This window comes from Alligator mississippiensis, chromosome 5 (genome assembly GCF_030867095.1).
Source record: "Alligator mississippiensis isolate rAllMis1 chromosome 5, rAllMis1, whole genome shotgun sequence".
Taxonomy (NCBI): domain Eukaryota; kingdom Metazoa; phylum Chordata; order Crocodylia; family Alligatoridae; genus Alligator; species Alligator mississippiensis.
The window spans coordinates 183,403,745-183,421,613 of record NC_081828.1 but is presented as its reverse complement, the minus strand read 5'-3'; the positions used below and the strand labels follow the sequence as shown (position 1 = coordinate 183,421,613).

General features: G+C 44.7%; 1 protein-coding gene across 1 annotated transcript in view; it reads right to left on the bottom strand.

Moving 5' to 3' along the window:
- The window catches only part of MALRD1 (MAM and LDL receptor class A domain containing 1), a 516,028-nt gene that overhangs the window by 149,957 nt on the left and 348,202 nt on the right, over positions 1-17,869 (bottom strand). The window contains exon 29 of the mRNA XM_059729363.1: positions 1,852-1,980. Within this exon, the coding sequence (XP_059585346.1) occupies positions 1,852-1,980 (129 nt within the window). The remainder of the gene's footprint in view (positions 1-1,851; positions 1,981-17,869) is intronic.

Sequence of the window (17,869 nt, the reverse complement as noted above, 5' to 3'; positions counted from 1 at the left end):
GGAGCTAGTCAGAAGCTGTCTCCATTCTGAATAAAGCTGTTGCGAGCAATGTGTGCTGGTGCTTGATCCCTGCCTGCTCTGGCTAATGAGTAACAGGATTCATGAGCAATTAGATTGTCGTCTCCCTAGTTGTTGGGCACTGCATGGAGTTGAGGTGTAACACTCATGGCCTTAGATTAATTTAATTTTGAAATCTGCTTGAAAACAAATTACAGAAATCACTGCAGTACAGGAAATGCAGTAGTCAATTGGTAGATATTCCTTTGGTAAATCTATTCTATTATGAAAAGAAAGAATAGAGATGGAGTAGTTCTTCTGAGAATCTTTTATTATGACTCTTTTTTCCTTAATATATGTGCTAGAGTGAAGGTAAGTGTGTTTGCAATACACACTTTACAATACAGATTGTGAAAATATCTAATTGTTAACATTGTACATTTTGTATGACCTAAGTAAAAAAGATTTATTCTTCCTTCCCTAATTTGACCATGCTGGCAGCTGCAGAATTGGGGGGGGGGGGGAATCTTAAAAGAGAATGATTAGTATGAAAATCTATTTTAATTGCTTTATGAATTTATGCTTTATGAATTTGAAGAATTTTCTCTCTCCGGCATATCCAGACTAATTTTGATGAGTTTCATACGAGCAATATAGCAGAATCTTGAGCTACAGGCTCAAGATTTATTAAAACAAAAACAAAAAAAATAAACTCTCTGGCCTTCTTCCTCTGAAAGTGTAGATTTAGTATATAAAAAAAATGACTTGGGGCAGAGAACCTTGTTTCTGCTTGTTGCCATTTAGAAACAAATGTTCTCAGTGGGCACATCTACATGAGATGCTACTGTGCAGTCATTACTGAGCATTTATATAATACTTGCATTAACAAATACTAAATAAATACGCAGTAACTGGAGTTACTGCCCAGTAGCACTGGTGAACATCTTTTAGGTGATGCTACTGTGCAGGAGCCTAATAATACTATGCAGTAGCATATTAGCACTGTCCATGCTGTGATGAGATACTGCGCAGTATTTTTCAGCTACCACACAGTGTCTTGTATAGATGCATCCAGTTTGAAGGGATGGCTTGTTTAACTATAAACTCTTTTCACTTATCTAGATTTTGGAAGTTAAGTTTTGTCCTTCTATAGACATCATCAGTACAGATGTTGTGCAGGTCAAATTAGGCCTTAGCCTTCACTGGGGTCACACAGGTGTATTTTATCAAATAATTCTGCTGATAATGAAGACAGAAAATAACCCAGTTAACACTTTCTGCTTTGTTGCTTCTGCTGCTATAGTAGGAGGAAAGAGCAATTCTATCCTATTTTGTTAGTACAATAAAAAAGCAATTCGGATAGCATTCCAAGCACATACACAGAGTTGATCTGAAGGGTAAGATGATGTCATTTCTACATAGTCACTTGCTGGAGTACATCTGTACTGTAAATGAATCTATATTCATATCAATTTGCTTATTTGGCTTTTCCCTTTAATGTTGACAGCTCAAAATATTTTCAAATTAATAAATGAGTTTACATTTCTTCTTATAAGCAATTTGTAGAGTAATCCATGGATTTTGTTCCTTAAAGAAAAGTGAACATGGTTTCCTATTCCATCTTTGTTTTGGATATTACACATTTGTGACTAAATCACATTTAAATATTTTCATTCAGCAAATGTCTCTGAGGATCTGAAAATGTCAAACCTTGTGTGTTGGAGGAGCAGGGGAGAAGGAGATATGCTTGTAATTATCTTCTGAGCAGCTGCGTGAATCCATCTAAGTTACATTACAGTATTTAAGGTTAACATTTTAATTGGAGCTTATATTAATACATAGAGAGGTACTTACTGCAGTCAGCTTCATCAGATTGGTCCTCACAGTCTGGTTTGTAGTCACAAACAAGGTGAGACTCAATGCAATTCTTGTTCCAACACACAAAATCAGTGATTGCTGGGCATTCTCTAGGACTCTCTCCAACTAGAACCAACATGATGTTTAAATCAATATTGTAATTAAATTGAAGTATGCCCCTTTTATTTATTTATCCATTATACACCATCACTTTAGTGATTTACTGTTTCCATCAGTTGCTATTCAATCCTGCTTTCTTTCAATGATGTCTTCTACCTGCCTAGACTGCTATATTGGCCATCCTCAAAGCTCTATGAATGGAATGTTTCCACTGGATGGAATTCATTTAAATGTTGGCCCAATTGTTTCCTTGTGCAGACACTTTTGTATGCAATGGGATTTGTAGCAAAACCAGTACAAATGGGGAAAGCAAAGGGAACATTGCTATAAGCTGGAAAAAAGGCAGTGGTAAAATGTGGGCAATTGATTATACTACTTTCATACAGTGTATTTCAGAAGCCTTAAGTGAAAGGTATTTTGGAGTATAGTAGAGAAACTATGACAGTGAGCATGCAGGCTGCACAGATATTCTTCCTAAACTATTTAAGTTGAAGACCTGTTTTCCTAGCTCATTTGTGAGACTGTTAAAACCAGAAAAAGGGAATGAAAGAATAAATTGGAGCTTTTCACTAGAAAGGCTATAGCTAAGGCCAGTCAGCTTTCAGCTTCATCCTTCTGTCAAACCATAAAAAGCCTGGTGTAAATGTTAATCAAGTGTTTCAGGATATTGGCTACAAAACTCCCATTAGAACTAATAAAACTGTGCTGTTAACCCAAAACAACATTCTAGTGCCTCAGTGTCTACAGGAATAAAGTTTAAAACAGTGGTTCTCAACCTTTTACACCTTACATCCTACCAGCCATTTTGTCAAAAAAAACCCTAGTCCCACCATAATATCCTCCCCCCCCACACACACTTTTTCCAAGAAGTGTATTCCCACAGAATCTCAAGTCCACAGGACCCCTACTTTTCTCAGGAATGCTACTTTTTCGGATAAGTCCCACCTACATAACCTTTGCATCCCACCAGTGGGACGTGTCCTGCTGGTTGAGAGACACTGGTTTAGAAAATGTGGTGTGACTGTACTCTTTGTATTTGAGTTGTAACAGGACCACCTCTAAAGGCACCTGTGGCACCTCCTATGAGCCACACTAGGTACATGCTGTACTCCTGATTATAAGGGTATTGCTCCACCCTCACCCACCATGCATGGAAGTAAAATTAATATAAATTTGGGAGGCTACCTTCAGAAAATCAGAGTTTAGCCTTAGGTGCCTTGCTGTACCCTATTCAACACTGGGCAGCCAATCTGGCTGAATACTTGTGTAGCAGCATTAAAAAATGAACCCACCTGAAAGAATGGCAAGGGCTGCCCTGCAGAGAGACAGAGTTTGTCCCAGCAGGGACACTGTAGGCTCTGAGGGCAAGTGAAGCTGTTTGGAGGCAGCCCTGTTGGAAGTGGGAGGGGTGACCTAACCCCAGCAAAGTTTTGAAATAGAGCCATTAGCAAAAGCCCAGGAAGGGCCCTGGCCTGGGATTGGCTGAGAGGCTTGGATAAAAGGGGGGAGCAGTTTTCCCGCTGAGAGAGAACAAGAGAGAGAGAGGGACCAAGGGGCAGGCTGGAGACCGGAGAGAGAGTCTCAACGCAGTGGTCCCTCGGAGACCCTCTGGCAGTGCCCTGCAGAAGCAGCAGCAGAGGCTGCGCCAGAAGTGACACAGTATCCAGTTCCTCTCTTCGGCCCGGGAGCACCGCGGCGGCAGGACCAGAGAGGGGCTGCTTGTGTGGAGACTCTGAGCCTGGGAAGACCCACCTGCAGCCCAGTGTGGCTGGGTGGGCACAGCAGAGCCACGGGGAGACTGCTGGAAACTGCCCTGTTTTCCCTGGTGGGTGAGGGGCCCTGAGGCAGGTAAGGCCCAGGGAGGGGCTTCGTTTGCCGGGGGCTGTGAGGCTGTGCAGAACAGGAGAGCTGCTACAGCCTGCAGCCCAGACACTGCTCCCTGCTGAGTCAGAGAAGGGGGTGAGAGACAGGGGGAGGCTGTCTTGCAGGGACTCTGGAGCATGGAGAGGGACACCAGCACCAGGGAGCACCCACAGACCCTGCACAGGGACACAGACAGTCCCACTCCCTGAGACACCCCGCCAGGGGCAGTGCACATAGGATCCCCAGTACACCGTGTGCAAGTGAGAGACTGTGTAAATAAGTTCTTGAGGGTTTGTTAGTTGGTATATCAATGTGTTTATTTATTGGTTACTTGTTATTTTGTAAATAGTTAAGTCTTGTAAATAGTTTTATAACTGCCTGAGAGGGTGCTTGATTGTAAGGGGAGGCTCTTTGCTCAGGGACCCTGCAGCAGCTTCCCAGGGGGGCTGGGCAGGGCTACTGGCTACCGGGTACCCCAGGATCCCACTATTTAGGTGAGGGTGCGTATAGTGTCATGCTCAGGATTATACTTGGTTCAAGTGACCCCTACCAATTAGGGCCTCCCAGGTTCATTCTATTTAATCTAATCTAATTAGACCCAATTTGATTTACCTAGACTTTAGCTTGTTGGCCCTACCTTAGTCTGAGGGGCTTGCTTGCCCCTTCCTGTAGCCTTTTTGGCTTGCTTGGCTGTCACTATCTCTGCACACTGGGTTTGCTTATGGTCTGCCTGTTCCCAACAGGATATCTGGAACCCCCCAAGTGTATCTCGGGACAAACCCCAGCTCCCCTTGGACTCAGTGGTCCACTGTCATCTCTGTTCCTGACAGAACTCCCTAGGTGCCATGCCTGTTCTGGACAGGCTATCCTGGCCTCAGAGGATTACTATTTTTTTTATTCTACTTAGTCAACACAGCACCTACCACTGTGGCTTGCACTCACTTAGTGGCCCCCACACTCCCCTTGAACTCTATGCACTTTAGCCTCTTCCCTTTGCAGTTCACTCTAAGTCAAATTGCTTGCAGCTTTTACAGCTTGGGGCCTCACTGCCCCTTAGCCCTACTGCCTGGCCCCACTCTCAGTAACAGGGATTGGGGCCCCTATTACATCAGTACTATTGTTCTGTAAAACAAGTCTGAAGTGGGATAGATCAGCAGTTACCATTATGGGCAGAGTATCTGGAAACATTTAAGGTTTGATAATTTTGAATTAAAAGCATTTGATAATTTTTAAGCCTCTTATAGGTCTGGTTTCTAACACTGATCCACATGGCTCCTATTTTTCGGAGAGCTGATGATCCTCAAGCTCTTACTAATGCTGACAAACAGAGCTAAATTTTCGTCTCCTAGGGTATTTACACCCATGCAGGAAGGCTGTTCCAATGAGCTGTAATCCAGCACATCAGAGCAGACTCGATTAATAGAGTCTAGTGGGGTGTGGAAATAAATGTGCTCCAGCAGCCTCCAGCGCATCAGCATCTCCACACTGAAAAATGGTGGCAGGTTGCTTTGAACTAAAGCTAAACAATGAGCTTTAGTTAAAAGCAATATTGTATGGGACACTGTGATGTGATGCAATACCTTGTGATGTGACACTCAGGTGCTTCTAATTAGTGTGGCTTGCTAATGAAAGCACCTCCTCTGCCTCCTGGAGCACATTTATAAATGCCCCCAGAGCATAGGAACAAGGATATATTAAAAGACATACTAAGGTGGAACTAAGATACTTGGAGTAGTGTGGCAGGGCACTGGATGTGCCTGCCACTTTAAGAGGTTAGGCAGCCTGTTGAGCCACTGGCAGGTGCGTGTCAGAGCTAATGGCAGAGTCAGCTGACTCAGGGGGCTGGCAGGTGAGGCTAGGCCTGGTCAAAGGAGTCACTTGTTTGAAAGGAGTTATCTGATTACAGGAAGGCTGGGCTTAGACAGGGTATAACTCTAGACCCTGAAAGCAGTGCCATCTTGGGAGCTAGTGTAGGGAGTTGGAATAGGAACATCACCCAGCAGGAAGACTGCTACTCCTGAATTCCAGCAAGGGAAACAATATCTGGAGGCTTGGGTAGGAACTAAGAGGATGGAGGAGGTTCTTGAGGATGCAGTGTGGGGTCCAGAGCCCCAAGAAGGGGGCTGAGTGCCTGGGGCCTATTGAGAAGATGGTTCAGGACAAGCCCAGAGAAGGAAGGGGCTGCAGTAAGGAAGAGCTATGGCTCTGAACCTGCAAGAGAAGTAAGTAAGGCTCTGAACCTGCAAGAGTGAGAAAGAGAGTGATCTATGAAGGGGCTCAGGTGCAAAGCCCCACAGAGAGGAGAGGGCTGGTAGTTGGAGGATAGACCCTGGGGACCTTGACTGGCCTATACTGGGTTTAGGGCCCAGGAAGGTCTGAAGGGTGAAATAGACCGCTGTGAGAGACTGCCAGAACTGGGAGTCTGGAGTCTTCACTGGCCTGGAGGTGGGGTCAGGGCCTAAGAGAGGTACAAAGGTCCATGTGGGGCCACAGACAAGAGGGAGAGGACAGGGAGCATGCAGCCCAGTATGATGATGGCTGGTAGGAGTCCAAGAGTGAGTTGGGGGCCAGAGACAGAAGACTTGGATGTGAGATGGAGCCAGGGCCAAGGGGGCCAGTGATTAGTAGCCCAGGAGGGGTATAGGGCATCTTGGGGAGAGCCCAAAGAGGTAAGGATAAGACCAGGATGATTTGAAGAACAGTAAGATCTCAAATAGCACCCTACTGGAGGTGGTTGGTGTGGTGGGGTTGCCTGTGGCAGGGCAGTCTCCATGAAATGCCATGCATGAGCCACTCCAGGGAAATGTGAGGATGGGGCACTGGAAAGCCTCAGCTCCCATGCTTTGTAAATAACCCCATTGAGGGAGAAGGCTTGGGAAGCACATCCTGACAGAAAAGCAGTTGATGTGGGTCTGGAGGTGCAGTGAGGGGCCAGGGAAGATCAGGACCATGTGGGTCCAGAGGCCCAGTGAGGGGCTGGGAAATAGAGTGTAGGACCAGAGGGGTCCAAGGCCATGAGTTCTGAGGCCCAGTAAGGGGCCTGAGGCCTATAGTGAGGCCCAGTGAGTATGGTGGGACCATAGGGTACAGCAGCCCAGTGAGGAGCCAGAGAGTACGTTGCAGGGCCAGATGGGTCTGAGGGCCTGGAGAGCAGCTGGGAAATGAAGAAATAACAGGGTCCAGAACAAGGGACCAAGAAGGGGGCTGACAGCCTGGAGAGGGGCCAAGAGAAAGACCAAGGGACCTAGTAGCTCAGTGACTGGTTGAATGAGACCAAGGGGATCTGAGGGCCGAGAGAGGGGCCATAGGAAAGACCTAGGGGTCTGGCAACTGGAGTTGTTGGGTGAGACAGAGGGGTCTGAAGGCTCAGAGAGGGGATGGAGGAGAGACTGAGGGGGGTCTGGCAACTGGAGTGGGGCTAAGAGGCTGAGGAACTGGAAGACCCAATAAGGGTCTGTATCAGCAATAGGTTGTACACCTGTATGGATGCCATCTGTGAGGTATGGGGTGGATTTGGAGCCATACAATTAGCCCTTAAGGCTTGAGGTGCTATCTGGGGGCAACTTATTGAATGAGGCTCAGCGAAGGGCCTAAGTGGAGGTTCAGGGTTCAGTGGAACTGGGCCATGCAAAGGCCTGTGGGCAGCCTCCCTATTATCATATTTATCATCAAGGCATGGGAGGTGAGACAGAAAGGTGCCCTAGGGATGGTATAGTCAGTGAGCCTCCAGGGAAATGTCACAGCCACCCCTGGGACCTGACCTTTTGACAAGTAGGTATTCAAGTTAGCTCAATGACTGGTTTCATTAAAGGTACCATTTCATTCACTTTAGGAGTTTAAAATAAACATATTCACTGACTGAAGTAATTCATGTGTGATAAGAAGCTAATAGCAACCTGAACACCTAAAGTTGTCAAACCATGTAGCAAAAGCTAATAATTTACTAATACTTGTTTTCAGGGATTTGAAAACAGAGCAGAGAAGTTGCGTGGCTTGAAGAAAATCACTAAATGATTCAATGGCACCTGGAATAGAACCCACTTCTTAAAAATACCATATACTTCTCAGCTGATCTAAAAATTAAAAAGTAACTCTGGTGATAAGCTGGGAGCTTCTATATTGCTGAAGTGAGATTACTTGAACTGGAGATGGGTCTTTCCACATCTTAGTAGCATAACTATTGGACACTGTGGATCTGGATTCAAAACTGCGGCTTGGTCCTTTCTGGATAGCTATTAAAAAAACATGATTTTTCCAGGTAGCTGCTTATGAACTAGCAGGTACATTTACAAACATTATGTAAATCCTGGCAAAAGTTCTGGCACAGACCAGAACACAAATCTGTTTTGCAATGAGCATAACAAGAAGTAGGACAAACAGATATAAACATAATATGCCTCCTAATTTTCCAAGTAAAGCTCTGTACAAAGGTCTGTACTAAGTCCATTCAAAAACAAAGGCCCAGTTTTCTACAGTATACAGAATTATCTAATTACATCCCTGCATGTTCACCAAAATATATCTCTTATTTCTGAGGTCCTATGTGCATTTCAACATAAGATCTTGTATTGATAAGATTCTAACAATATAGAAAACATGGGGACCTCCAAAATATTACTTTGCTAGTCCTTTTCCCAACCAAGAAACATCAATTTCCAATGTCCAAGTTAGATTCTATCACTACTTAATCCATAGAGTTAAAACTATAGGACTTTCAAAAGTGACACTCAGATCTCCAGCAGATATGCTTTACAAGCGAACCTATTCCTCCTAAACTACTATTCAATTCTGACATGGTACAATAATGAAATTTCTGATAAAATAAGGAACAATTCAATTTTTCTCTCTCCCCACTCCCTTCTCTGTTTGCATGTGTACATAGTGTGAAAATGTGTGCAAATAAATTGCCTGTGTGGTTTATTTAATGAAGTGGAAATGTAATTTGCTACTTTATTATCTCTTTTTTATTAATATTGTACCTTAAAGTCATCCAACATTTGTTTTAATCTAGTTTTCTTACCTAGTTTTTCAGTTTGACCAAACTAAATTCATTATTCTCCCAGATCTACAAGGAATATTTCCTTGGAAAGGATCTAACATTTATAATCATGGATAACCATGTAAGTAGGGAATAGTGCCAGCTACATTTTAGTGCATGACATGAAAGACCTGAAAGTATGGCAAGGAGAGATCGAGGCTGGTTTGGAGCATAAAGCCAGGGGTCAAGGCTCAAGGAGATATAGGAAAGTCCCAGCATTCCTATACATTGTATATAATCTTGGGTAAATTACTTAATTTCTTCCATGTGCTGTAAATCCCCATCATTAAAACACTCCCCTGGTGTTTTTTTTCTCTAGACTAACTAACCAAGTTCTTCTAAACTTTCCTCATAATACCTGTGGGAAATATCACATGAATGTAGCATTTGGTGATTTATTTCTAACAAGAAAGCATGGATTGACTAGATGTAGTAAAGCAGAAGCATACTAAGAAAATAACTGAGCATTAGTGTAGCATTGAAAAAAAAAATTAACTAGAAACAGCTATGCTGTTTTAAACCAACAATTTTGCTGTTTTCCCTCTGGACCAGAGCTCTAGAATTGAGACGCATATATTTTAAAGTCTCCTATAGGGTGAACACTGGGGCTAGGGACAGACAGTACACAAAAACCAGTTTAAGTGATCAGAAACTGGTTTAAACCTGAAACAGAACAGATGTTCAGTGCAGAAAAACGAGTTTCAAAATGGCTGAAACCAGATTGAGCTAAACCTGGTTGAAAGTAGTACCAGACTTAACTCATCTGGCTCAAACCCGTTTATGCAATGTCTGTCCCAGATCCTTTGCTGGCTTAAAATAAACCAGACACTCCTGGCATGCACTCTGGGCTGGGTAGGGCTCTCTGCTCCACTGCAGGGGTGCCCCCCCCCCCCCTCTGCTCCCTGGCTGGAGCTTGGCACAGACTTGTAGGCACAGAGCGTTTGTCTGGCTTCTCCCTGCTAAACAGGGATTATTCCCCCCTCCCCTCTGTCTTATGCAGACACCTCAGCATTAACTAGCAGACCACATGGCTACAGTCCATGCTGTGGGAGAGGACAGAGGCAGACAGGCTTTTTGGAGCTAATCAACAGGTAATTTAATGTCCTTCCTTGGAAGAGCTGTTTAAGAATAGCTTCATTAGTTAAAGGAGAGAGGCTTTGTTTTCTTATTGAGTTAATAAACACAAAGTTAGGGGTGATATATATTTCCTGCTGAGCAGCTAAGTGGGGCAGGGGGTGGGGAATAATCAGCGTGTCCTGCTGGGGTCCTGCCGCACCCCCGCCCTCAGCTCTGCCATGTGGAAACAAAGGGTGGGCTGCTCTAGCACTCCCTGGCTTCTAGCCTGAGCCACTACAGGCATGTCCCTGCATTTCTGGGATGTCTGTCTGGGTTACAAACTGATTTAGCCTATCCAGGTTGGACTAACCTGCAAAGATGAATCAATTCAGGCTCAGGCTTTTTGAATGTCTGTCCCTAGCCTGGAGGATTAGAATCTCATGAATCCTTTCTCATTAAAACAATTACTCCGGGGCAGGAACATTGCAATTGCCTGTTATGCATTCCACCCATTTCTCTAGTCTCCCTTTGGAATTGCAACACATCTCTAAACCAAAAACAACAGAGGGTTGGAAAAATAACACAAGAAATAGTTTAGATGAAATACTAGTTACTGAGTATGTTATACACTTCAGCAAAGCACTTGAAAAGAAAAAGGAATACACAAAATACCATTTTTCACTGAAGTGCCTTTTGACTGATGTACTAAGAGTCACAGTCTTCAAATGAATTCTAGAAACAGTTTGCTTTATTGGACAAAACTTATAAAAGAAACAAGTTAATGATGACTGCTATAAAATCATAGAAAGTTAGGGTTGGAAGGGACCTTAGAAGGTCATCTACTCCAACCCCCTGCTCAAAGCAGGGCCATCCCCAACTAGATCATCCCAGCCAAAGATTTGTGTAGCCAGGTTTTGAAAACCTGCAAGGATGGAGCTTCCACCACCTTTCTGGGTAACCTGTTCCCATGCTTTACTATCCTCCTAGTGAGAAAATTCTTCCCAATATCTAACTTAAACATCCCTTGCTGCAACCTGAGACTGTTGCTCCTTGTTCTGTCATCTGCCACCACTGAAAACAGTCTAGCTCCATCCTCTTTTGAACCCTCTTTCAGGTAGTTGAAGGGTGCTATTAAGTCCCCTCTCAGTCTCCTCCTCTCTAAATTAAATAAGCCCAGTTCCCTCAGTCTTCCTCAGAAATCATGTCCCCTACCCCCCACACCATTGTTGTTGTCCTCTGCTGGACTGTCTCCAATTTGTTCACATACTTTCTGTAGTGGGGGGTGGGAGGGGGAAGCAAAACTGAACACAGTAATCCAGATGTGGCCTCACCATTGCTGAATAAAGGGGAATAATCACTTCCCTTGACTTACTGGCAACACACCTACCAATGCAGCTCAGTATGCTGTTAGTCTTCTTTGCAACAAGAGCACACTGCTGGCTCATATTCAGCGTATTGTCCACTGTAACCCCTAGGTCCTTTTCTGCAGGGATGATACCTCCAGCTTGCACTGGTACATGGGATTGTTCCATCCTAAGTGCAGGACTTTGCATTTGTCCTTGTTGAACCTCATGAAATTCCTTTTGGCCCACTTCTCCCATTTGCCTAGGTGACTCTGAATCCTTACCCTATCTGATCACCATGAGTTTCCAAAGATGATGACCAATGGCTGTGCAATCAGATCAGCCAACTCCCTCAGCACCCTTGGTTGCATCTCATCTGGCCCCATCAACTTATACACATCCAGATTTTCTAAGTAGTCCCTAACTTTTTTTACATCAGTCGTCGCAGGTAAGGTCAGTTCCCAAACTACTGCACCTGGCAGCACAGTTTGGGGAGGAGGTAAGCAGCCCTCAGTGGTGAAAGAACAAGTTAGGGACTAACCAGTGATCTTATGGTCATCTTCAAATTTGAAGGATGAACAAGAACAACAAAAAGACTGAGGTGAAGAAGGCATTGAGCACTTCAGCCTTTTCTGCATCCCCTGTCACAAGGTTGCCTCCCCCATTCACTGGTTGGTTTAGTTTCTGTGAGCACTAGAGTGGCTGCTCAGGCCAATTTGTGCTTTTAACCTGTCTGTGGCACACTGAGCAAGAGATGGCACTTTGGTTTGCTTGATCAATAGCGGATGTGCTGCTGTTGTGAGATTTACACTGTCTGCACTTCTGTCCGTCTCAGCAGTTCTCCTCTGCTCATAGATGGTAGCTACAGTATGGATGAGGCTTTGCCAGGTGAAAGCATCATGAGTACAATCGTCCCAAGATTTCAGGTTAATGTTGAAATGTTTCAAGGATGACTTGAGGGAGTCCTTGAAACATTTCTTCTGGCCTCCCTGAGAGTGCTTTCTCTCCTTTAGCTCACCATAGAAGATCTTTGGCAGTCACTCATCTGACATCCTGGTGACATGGCCTGCCCATCTCATCTTTGATTTCATCTACAGAGTGTAGATGCTTGGAATGCCTGCCTGTGTGAGAACCTCAGTGTCTGGGGCCTTGTCTTGCCATCTTATCTTCACTCATTTCCTTAGTCAGCTTGTGTGAAAGTGGTTCAGCTTCATATCATAGCATCTGTACACCATCTAGGTTTCATATGCATTCATCAAGATTGGCAACACAATGGATTTGTAGACCTTAAGATTTGTTTGTTGACTGACACTTCTGTGCTCCTACACATTTGCACATAGTCTGCTGAAGGCCACACTTGCTTTGGCAATTCTGGAATTGTTTCATCATTGATGTGAACTGCACATGACAGTTTATTGCTGAGATAGGTGAACCTGTCCACTGCCTGGAGGGTTTGGCCATTCACCGTGATGGTAGGCTCTACATAAGACTTTACTGGTTCAGGCTGGAGCATCACTTCTGTCTGCTTAGTGTTGATTGTGAGACCAAAGTTGTCATAAACTGAAGAGAAATAATTCATACTCCACCATATATCAGACTGAGATTTGGCATTCAGGAAACAGTCATCAGCAAACAGAAGATAACAAACAGTCACATCCTGTAACTTTGTCTTTGCCTGTAGTCTCCTTGAACTGAAGAGCTTTCCATCAGTCAATCCCAATGTCAGTTGCTGATGTCAATCCCAATGTCACAGTCATGAAAATAATTTGTAAGCAAAGCAGAGAACATCATACTGATGAGAGTTGGGGCCAACACACAGCCCTTCTTGATTTCCATTGGTAACTGGGAATAGTTCAGATGACTCATCCACAATGTGAACAAGAATGCCACCATGGAATTGATGAACCATTGGGATTAATTTTTCCGGGCAAGCAAATTTTGCCACGATCTTTCAAAGGCCCTCCTGACTGTCTGTATCAAATGCTTTTGTCACGTCAATGAAAGTCATATACAGCTTGCAGTTCTGTTCCTGGCATTTCCCCTGAAGATGAAAAGCTGCTAACACCATTTCTATGGTCCTCCAATGTTGACTGAGACCGTGAAAGCAATTAACTTGCTATCAAATGGTAAAGCACCTAGAACAGATGCTATACCAGCAAAGGTCTATTGGTCAGGCCACAGTTGGAGTACTGCATCCAGTTCTGGATGCTGCACTTCAGGAGGGATGTGGGAAGCATTGAGAGGGTCCAAAGGTGGGCTACTTGCATGGTCAGGGGGCAGCAGGGCAGGCCCTATGAGGAGAGGCTTTGGGACCTGTTCAGCCTCCACAAGAAAAGGCTGAGAGGGGATATGGTGGCCATCTATAAACTTACCATGGGGGACCAGCAGAGAATGGGAGAGTCCCTGTTTCCCTGAGCACTACCAGGAGTAACGAGGAATAACGGCCACAAGTGTACTGAGAGTAGGTCCAGGCTAGACATCAGGAAACGCTACTTCCTGTGGCTAGGATCTGGAACCAACTTCCAAGGGAAGTGGTGCTCACTCCTACCCTGGGGGTCTTCAAAAGGAGGCTAGATAATCACCTAGCCAGGGTTGTTTGACCCCAGCATTCTTTCCTGCCCATGGCAGGGGGTCGGACTTGATGATCTGCTCAGGTCCCTTCTGACCCTACCAACTATGAAACTATGAAACTAAGTCCAGAGGCTCACATGGCTCTGAAACTGACTGAATTCTTCTAGTCAATGTGGAATCAAGGAACTATATCCCGGGAGTACAAGGATGCATCCTTTGTTCACTTGTACAAGTGGAAAGACAATAGACAATCCTGCAACAATCATCGGGGTATCTCCTTGCTGTTAATAGCTGGCAAAATCCTCACCAGAATTCTGCTGAACCATCTTGTTCAACACATTGAATAAGGGCTTCTTGCCTGAGAGTCAGTGTGGCTTCAGGAAAGGATGTGGGACCATAGACATGTATTACACATGCACATACAATCAGATGCAGAATCCTGGAATTGTTCATGAAGCCAGCAAGCCACAAGCATTTTAGCCTCCCATAGGAGTTACCCTTGAAGGCAGACTCACATACAAGTGTCAGTAATTTTATATATGTCAACAATCATAGCAAATGAACAATATCTTTGATAGTAGGAAGTATCTGTCTGGACACTGGACCTTCATACTGCTATGAGAGGATCATCTATTGGTAAATTCATGCAAGCACATTGTTTCTCTTGAAATTTACTACAAAAGCCAGTAGGATCTGGTAGGGCCAATGAGTTTTGCTCTGTCTGTGTGAAAGAGAGTGCACAAGTAACCTTTCAATAGTTGGTAAGACAGAAGCATTTCTGTGATGGCTGCTACATTTATTTTGAATTTTAGGTACTTAAGAAAGGCTGAATAGTAGTAATGCAAACTGCAGATGTACATTATCTAGAACAGAATGGATAACTGGAGGAAAATTTAATCAATAAAAAGGTTTAATCTCTCGTCTTAAAATGATAGATGCCAAGAAATTTCATAGTTATATTACTATATGAATAATCTGTAACTAGAAATGCCTGTCACAAAAAGTATTAAGTTATATCATACCAGGATCAGATAAGGGGTTTCTAATCTCTTGTATATTTCAAAGAGTAACAACTAACCCCTTCAGCATTTCCTCTGTTCTGGAGGAATACTGTATTAATATTTCAAAATGACCCACCATGTCAGTGAATGGTGAGAAGAATGAATAAAGTAACAGTATAATTAAATAACCAAAATAGTGTAGGGTCAATGAAAATGAAAATCATAGACATTGGATTATTAATTGATCTAATAAATTATATGTTTTCTATAATTATTAAGTTTCAAGAAACAATGGATTTTTTTCTTACACAACTCAGTTTTCAAGTAGCAAAAAAACTCCCACTTTATTATGGACCAATTGCTTTCCAATTTGGAGTGTTTAAATTTAATTTGTGTGCCCAAATGGGGAAGAGATTAATAAATGTTTAGATACTCCTCTGATATTATTTAAAACAGAAGGATAGTCAAACTGTTTTAAAAAATGTTTATTATTTAAACACTTTGAACATGAATACATTCCTTATTTTCCAAGTTTTTGGCCTGGAACAAATTAAAATATGCATAGACCCCTCCCCTCAAACCAAAAGTTTCATCAGACCTGAAACTACTCAGCAGCATGAAAAGTAAAGAAGGCTTAATGCCTCACTATTTTAAATCAAGAGTTGAGTTTGTTTGCTCTCATTAACAGTGTTATTTTAAACAGGATCAGATCCATATAAAAACATCAACACACTATTAGCATACTTAACAATAATGTTTCTGTCCATACATGACCTTGGTGGTCTTTCACAGGGAAACCTGGATAATTTTTTTTCTACGGATGCAAACTAGAAATCAGTTCAAACAACACTTTTGGTTCAGAATATGTAGGGAATTTTATGTAGCTCATGTGCCATGTAGAACACCAGGTTTAATTTGAAATCATGCATTCACTCTGACACAAACAGTAGACTTAATAAATTATACTGACTTCTAGTAGAGAATTTCATCTGTAAATACAAAATCCAACTAATGTGGTTCCTAAAGATGCTCAAAGAGACACCAAAAATCTGGTGGCAAAGGCATATAAACAGCACAAATTAAAGATGTAACCAACAATCTATAAATATATGAAAGATGCAGCAGTCCTGGTTTTTAGCTCTTAAAATCTGTCATAGACAGATATATGTATAACATGCACTAAATAGGAAATTATTAAATCTGACAGACAGAAGTAAGGGTAGACTAGAGGGGAGAAAGTTAGGGCAGATGTGGCCAACCTGCCACAAGTGGCACCATGAGTCTTTGTGTGTGGCACACAGCAGATCAGGGAATGGATGAACAACACAGTGGCAGATAGGCAGAAAGCAGAGTAGCAGATGGGACAAGGAGCACAGAGAAGTACGCACAGCAACAGACTGGGTAGGGAACATAGGGCAGGAAGCAAAAAGCAGAGCAACAGATTAAGCAGGGGAAGAATATTAGTGTGGCAGTGCAGCGTGTTTGCCTGCCACTTTAAGGGCCTGGAGCTGGCAGCCTCCAGGTGCCTGATTAGGGCAGCCATTTTAGACACAAGGGCTGCCTATATAAGCAGAGCAGTTTGGCAGCTGGAGGCCAGGCAGCAACATTGCCTGGCTGTAGGGCTGCTGTGAACGACCCGGAGGTAAGGGGGAGCTGCAAGGGGATGGTTTGGAGGCTCCTGGTCCTAGGCATGACCTGAAACTGCACCCTGCCGGGAGTGGGTGGTCTGGTGGGGCTCTCAGTGGCGCGGGAGCCCCCAGGAAATGCCAGGCCAGTTATCACCCCGGTGAAAGGCGGGTCAGGGCACCTTAACCCCTAGCTCCCACCACCGGGTCGGTAACCCTATGTTTGTGGAAAGGCCCAGAGGGCGGACCCCGAGAGAGGGAATGATTACCGGGCGTGATGCTGCGGTGAACCCCGGGAGAAAGGGGGTAGCAGCGCGATGAGCCCGAAGAGAGAGTGAGGGGCTAGAGATCCGACCTGATGAGATAGTACCCTCGACTGGCCCATGCTGGGGCCAGGACCAGAGAGGGTCAAAAGGGCCAGGGGCCCACCGTGAGGGACGCCCAAGAGCCAGGGGCCTGGGGTCCCGACTGGCCTGGAGGTGGGCCAGGGCCAGTTAGCCAAAGGTCCCGGGGGGACCACACCCGAGAGGGGAAAATGGCTTCAGGGGGGGCTAGTAGCCCGGATGAAGGCGGAGAGGCCGCCTGATCAGGAGGGATCATAGAGGGGTCCTGTTTGGAAGATTCTGGGGCCCAGCGTGGGTGCCGGAAGAGATGAAAACCTGGATGCCATCTGCGAGGCTTGGGCTGTGGTATTAGGGGAGGTCGGAGCTGCAGAGCGCCCCCTGGCATCAGGGCATTAAAATGGGTAACCTCCCGCTTAATTAACATCGTAGTTGAACTAATTATCATCAAAGGCGTGGCGGGCGAGATAGGCGGGCGGTTGCCCAGAGACAGGTGGGTGGGCCACAAAGAGCTCAGCCCCGAGCAGGCCCCTGTCACGGTGAAAGGTGGGCGGGCCACAGAGCTCAGCCCCAGGAGGCCCTCTGTCACAATTAGAATGGCACTTCCAAAGATTTCAGGGCTTATTTCCCCCACCTCCAGTGTAGGGAAACCCTGACCACAATACGCCTGCACAGAATGTTGCTGGAATTTGATTAGAGCACCTGGTTCTAAGGAATCCTGTAGCATGTCAGGGTCCCAGGGGCGGCTGTGATGCCCCTTGGTGGCTCCATGACCATGCCCCACTGTGCCTCTAGGGTGCCTTCCCTTCTCTCCTGCCATGCCTTGATGATATAATGATAATAATGGGGAGGCTGCCCACAGGCCTTTGTAAGACCCCATTTCAACTGAATCCCTGCTAAGGTTCCCCAATACCCTACTGGTCCATACTACAAGGAACCTTATTCAGTCTCACTGGTCCTCAGGCCTCTTGTTGGGCCCTGCTCTATAACTGTGCTGCTGCAGGACACCTCAAGCCTTAGGGGCTAATTGCATGGCTCTGATCCTCCCTTATACCAC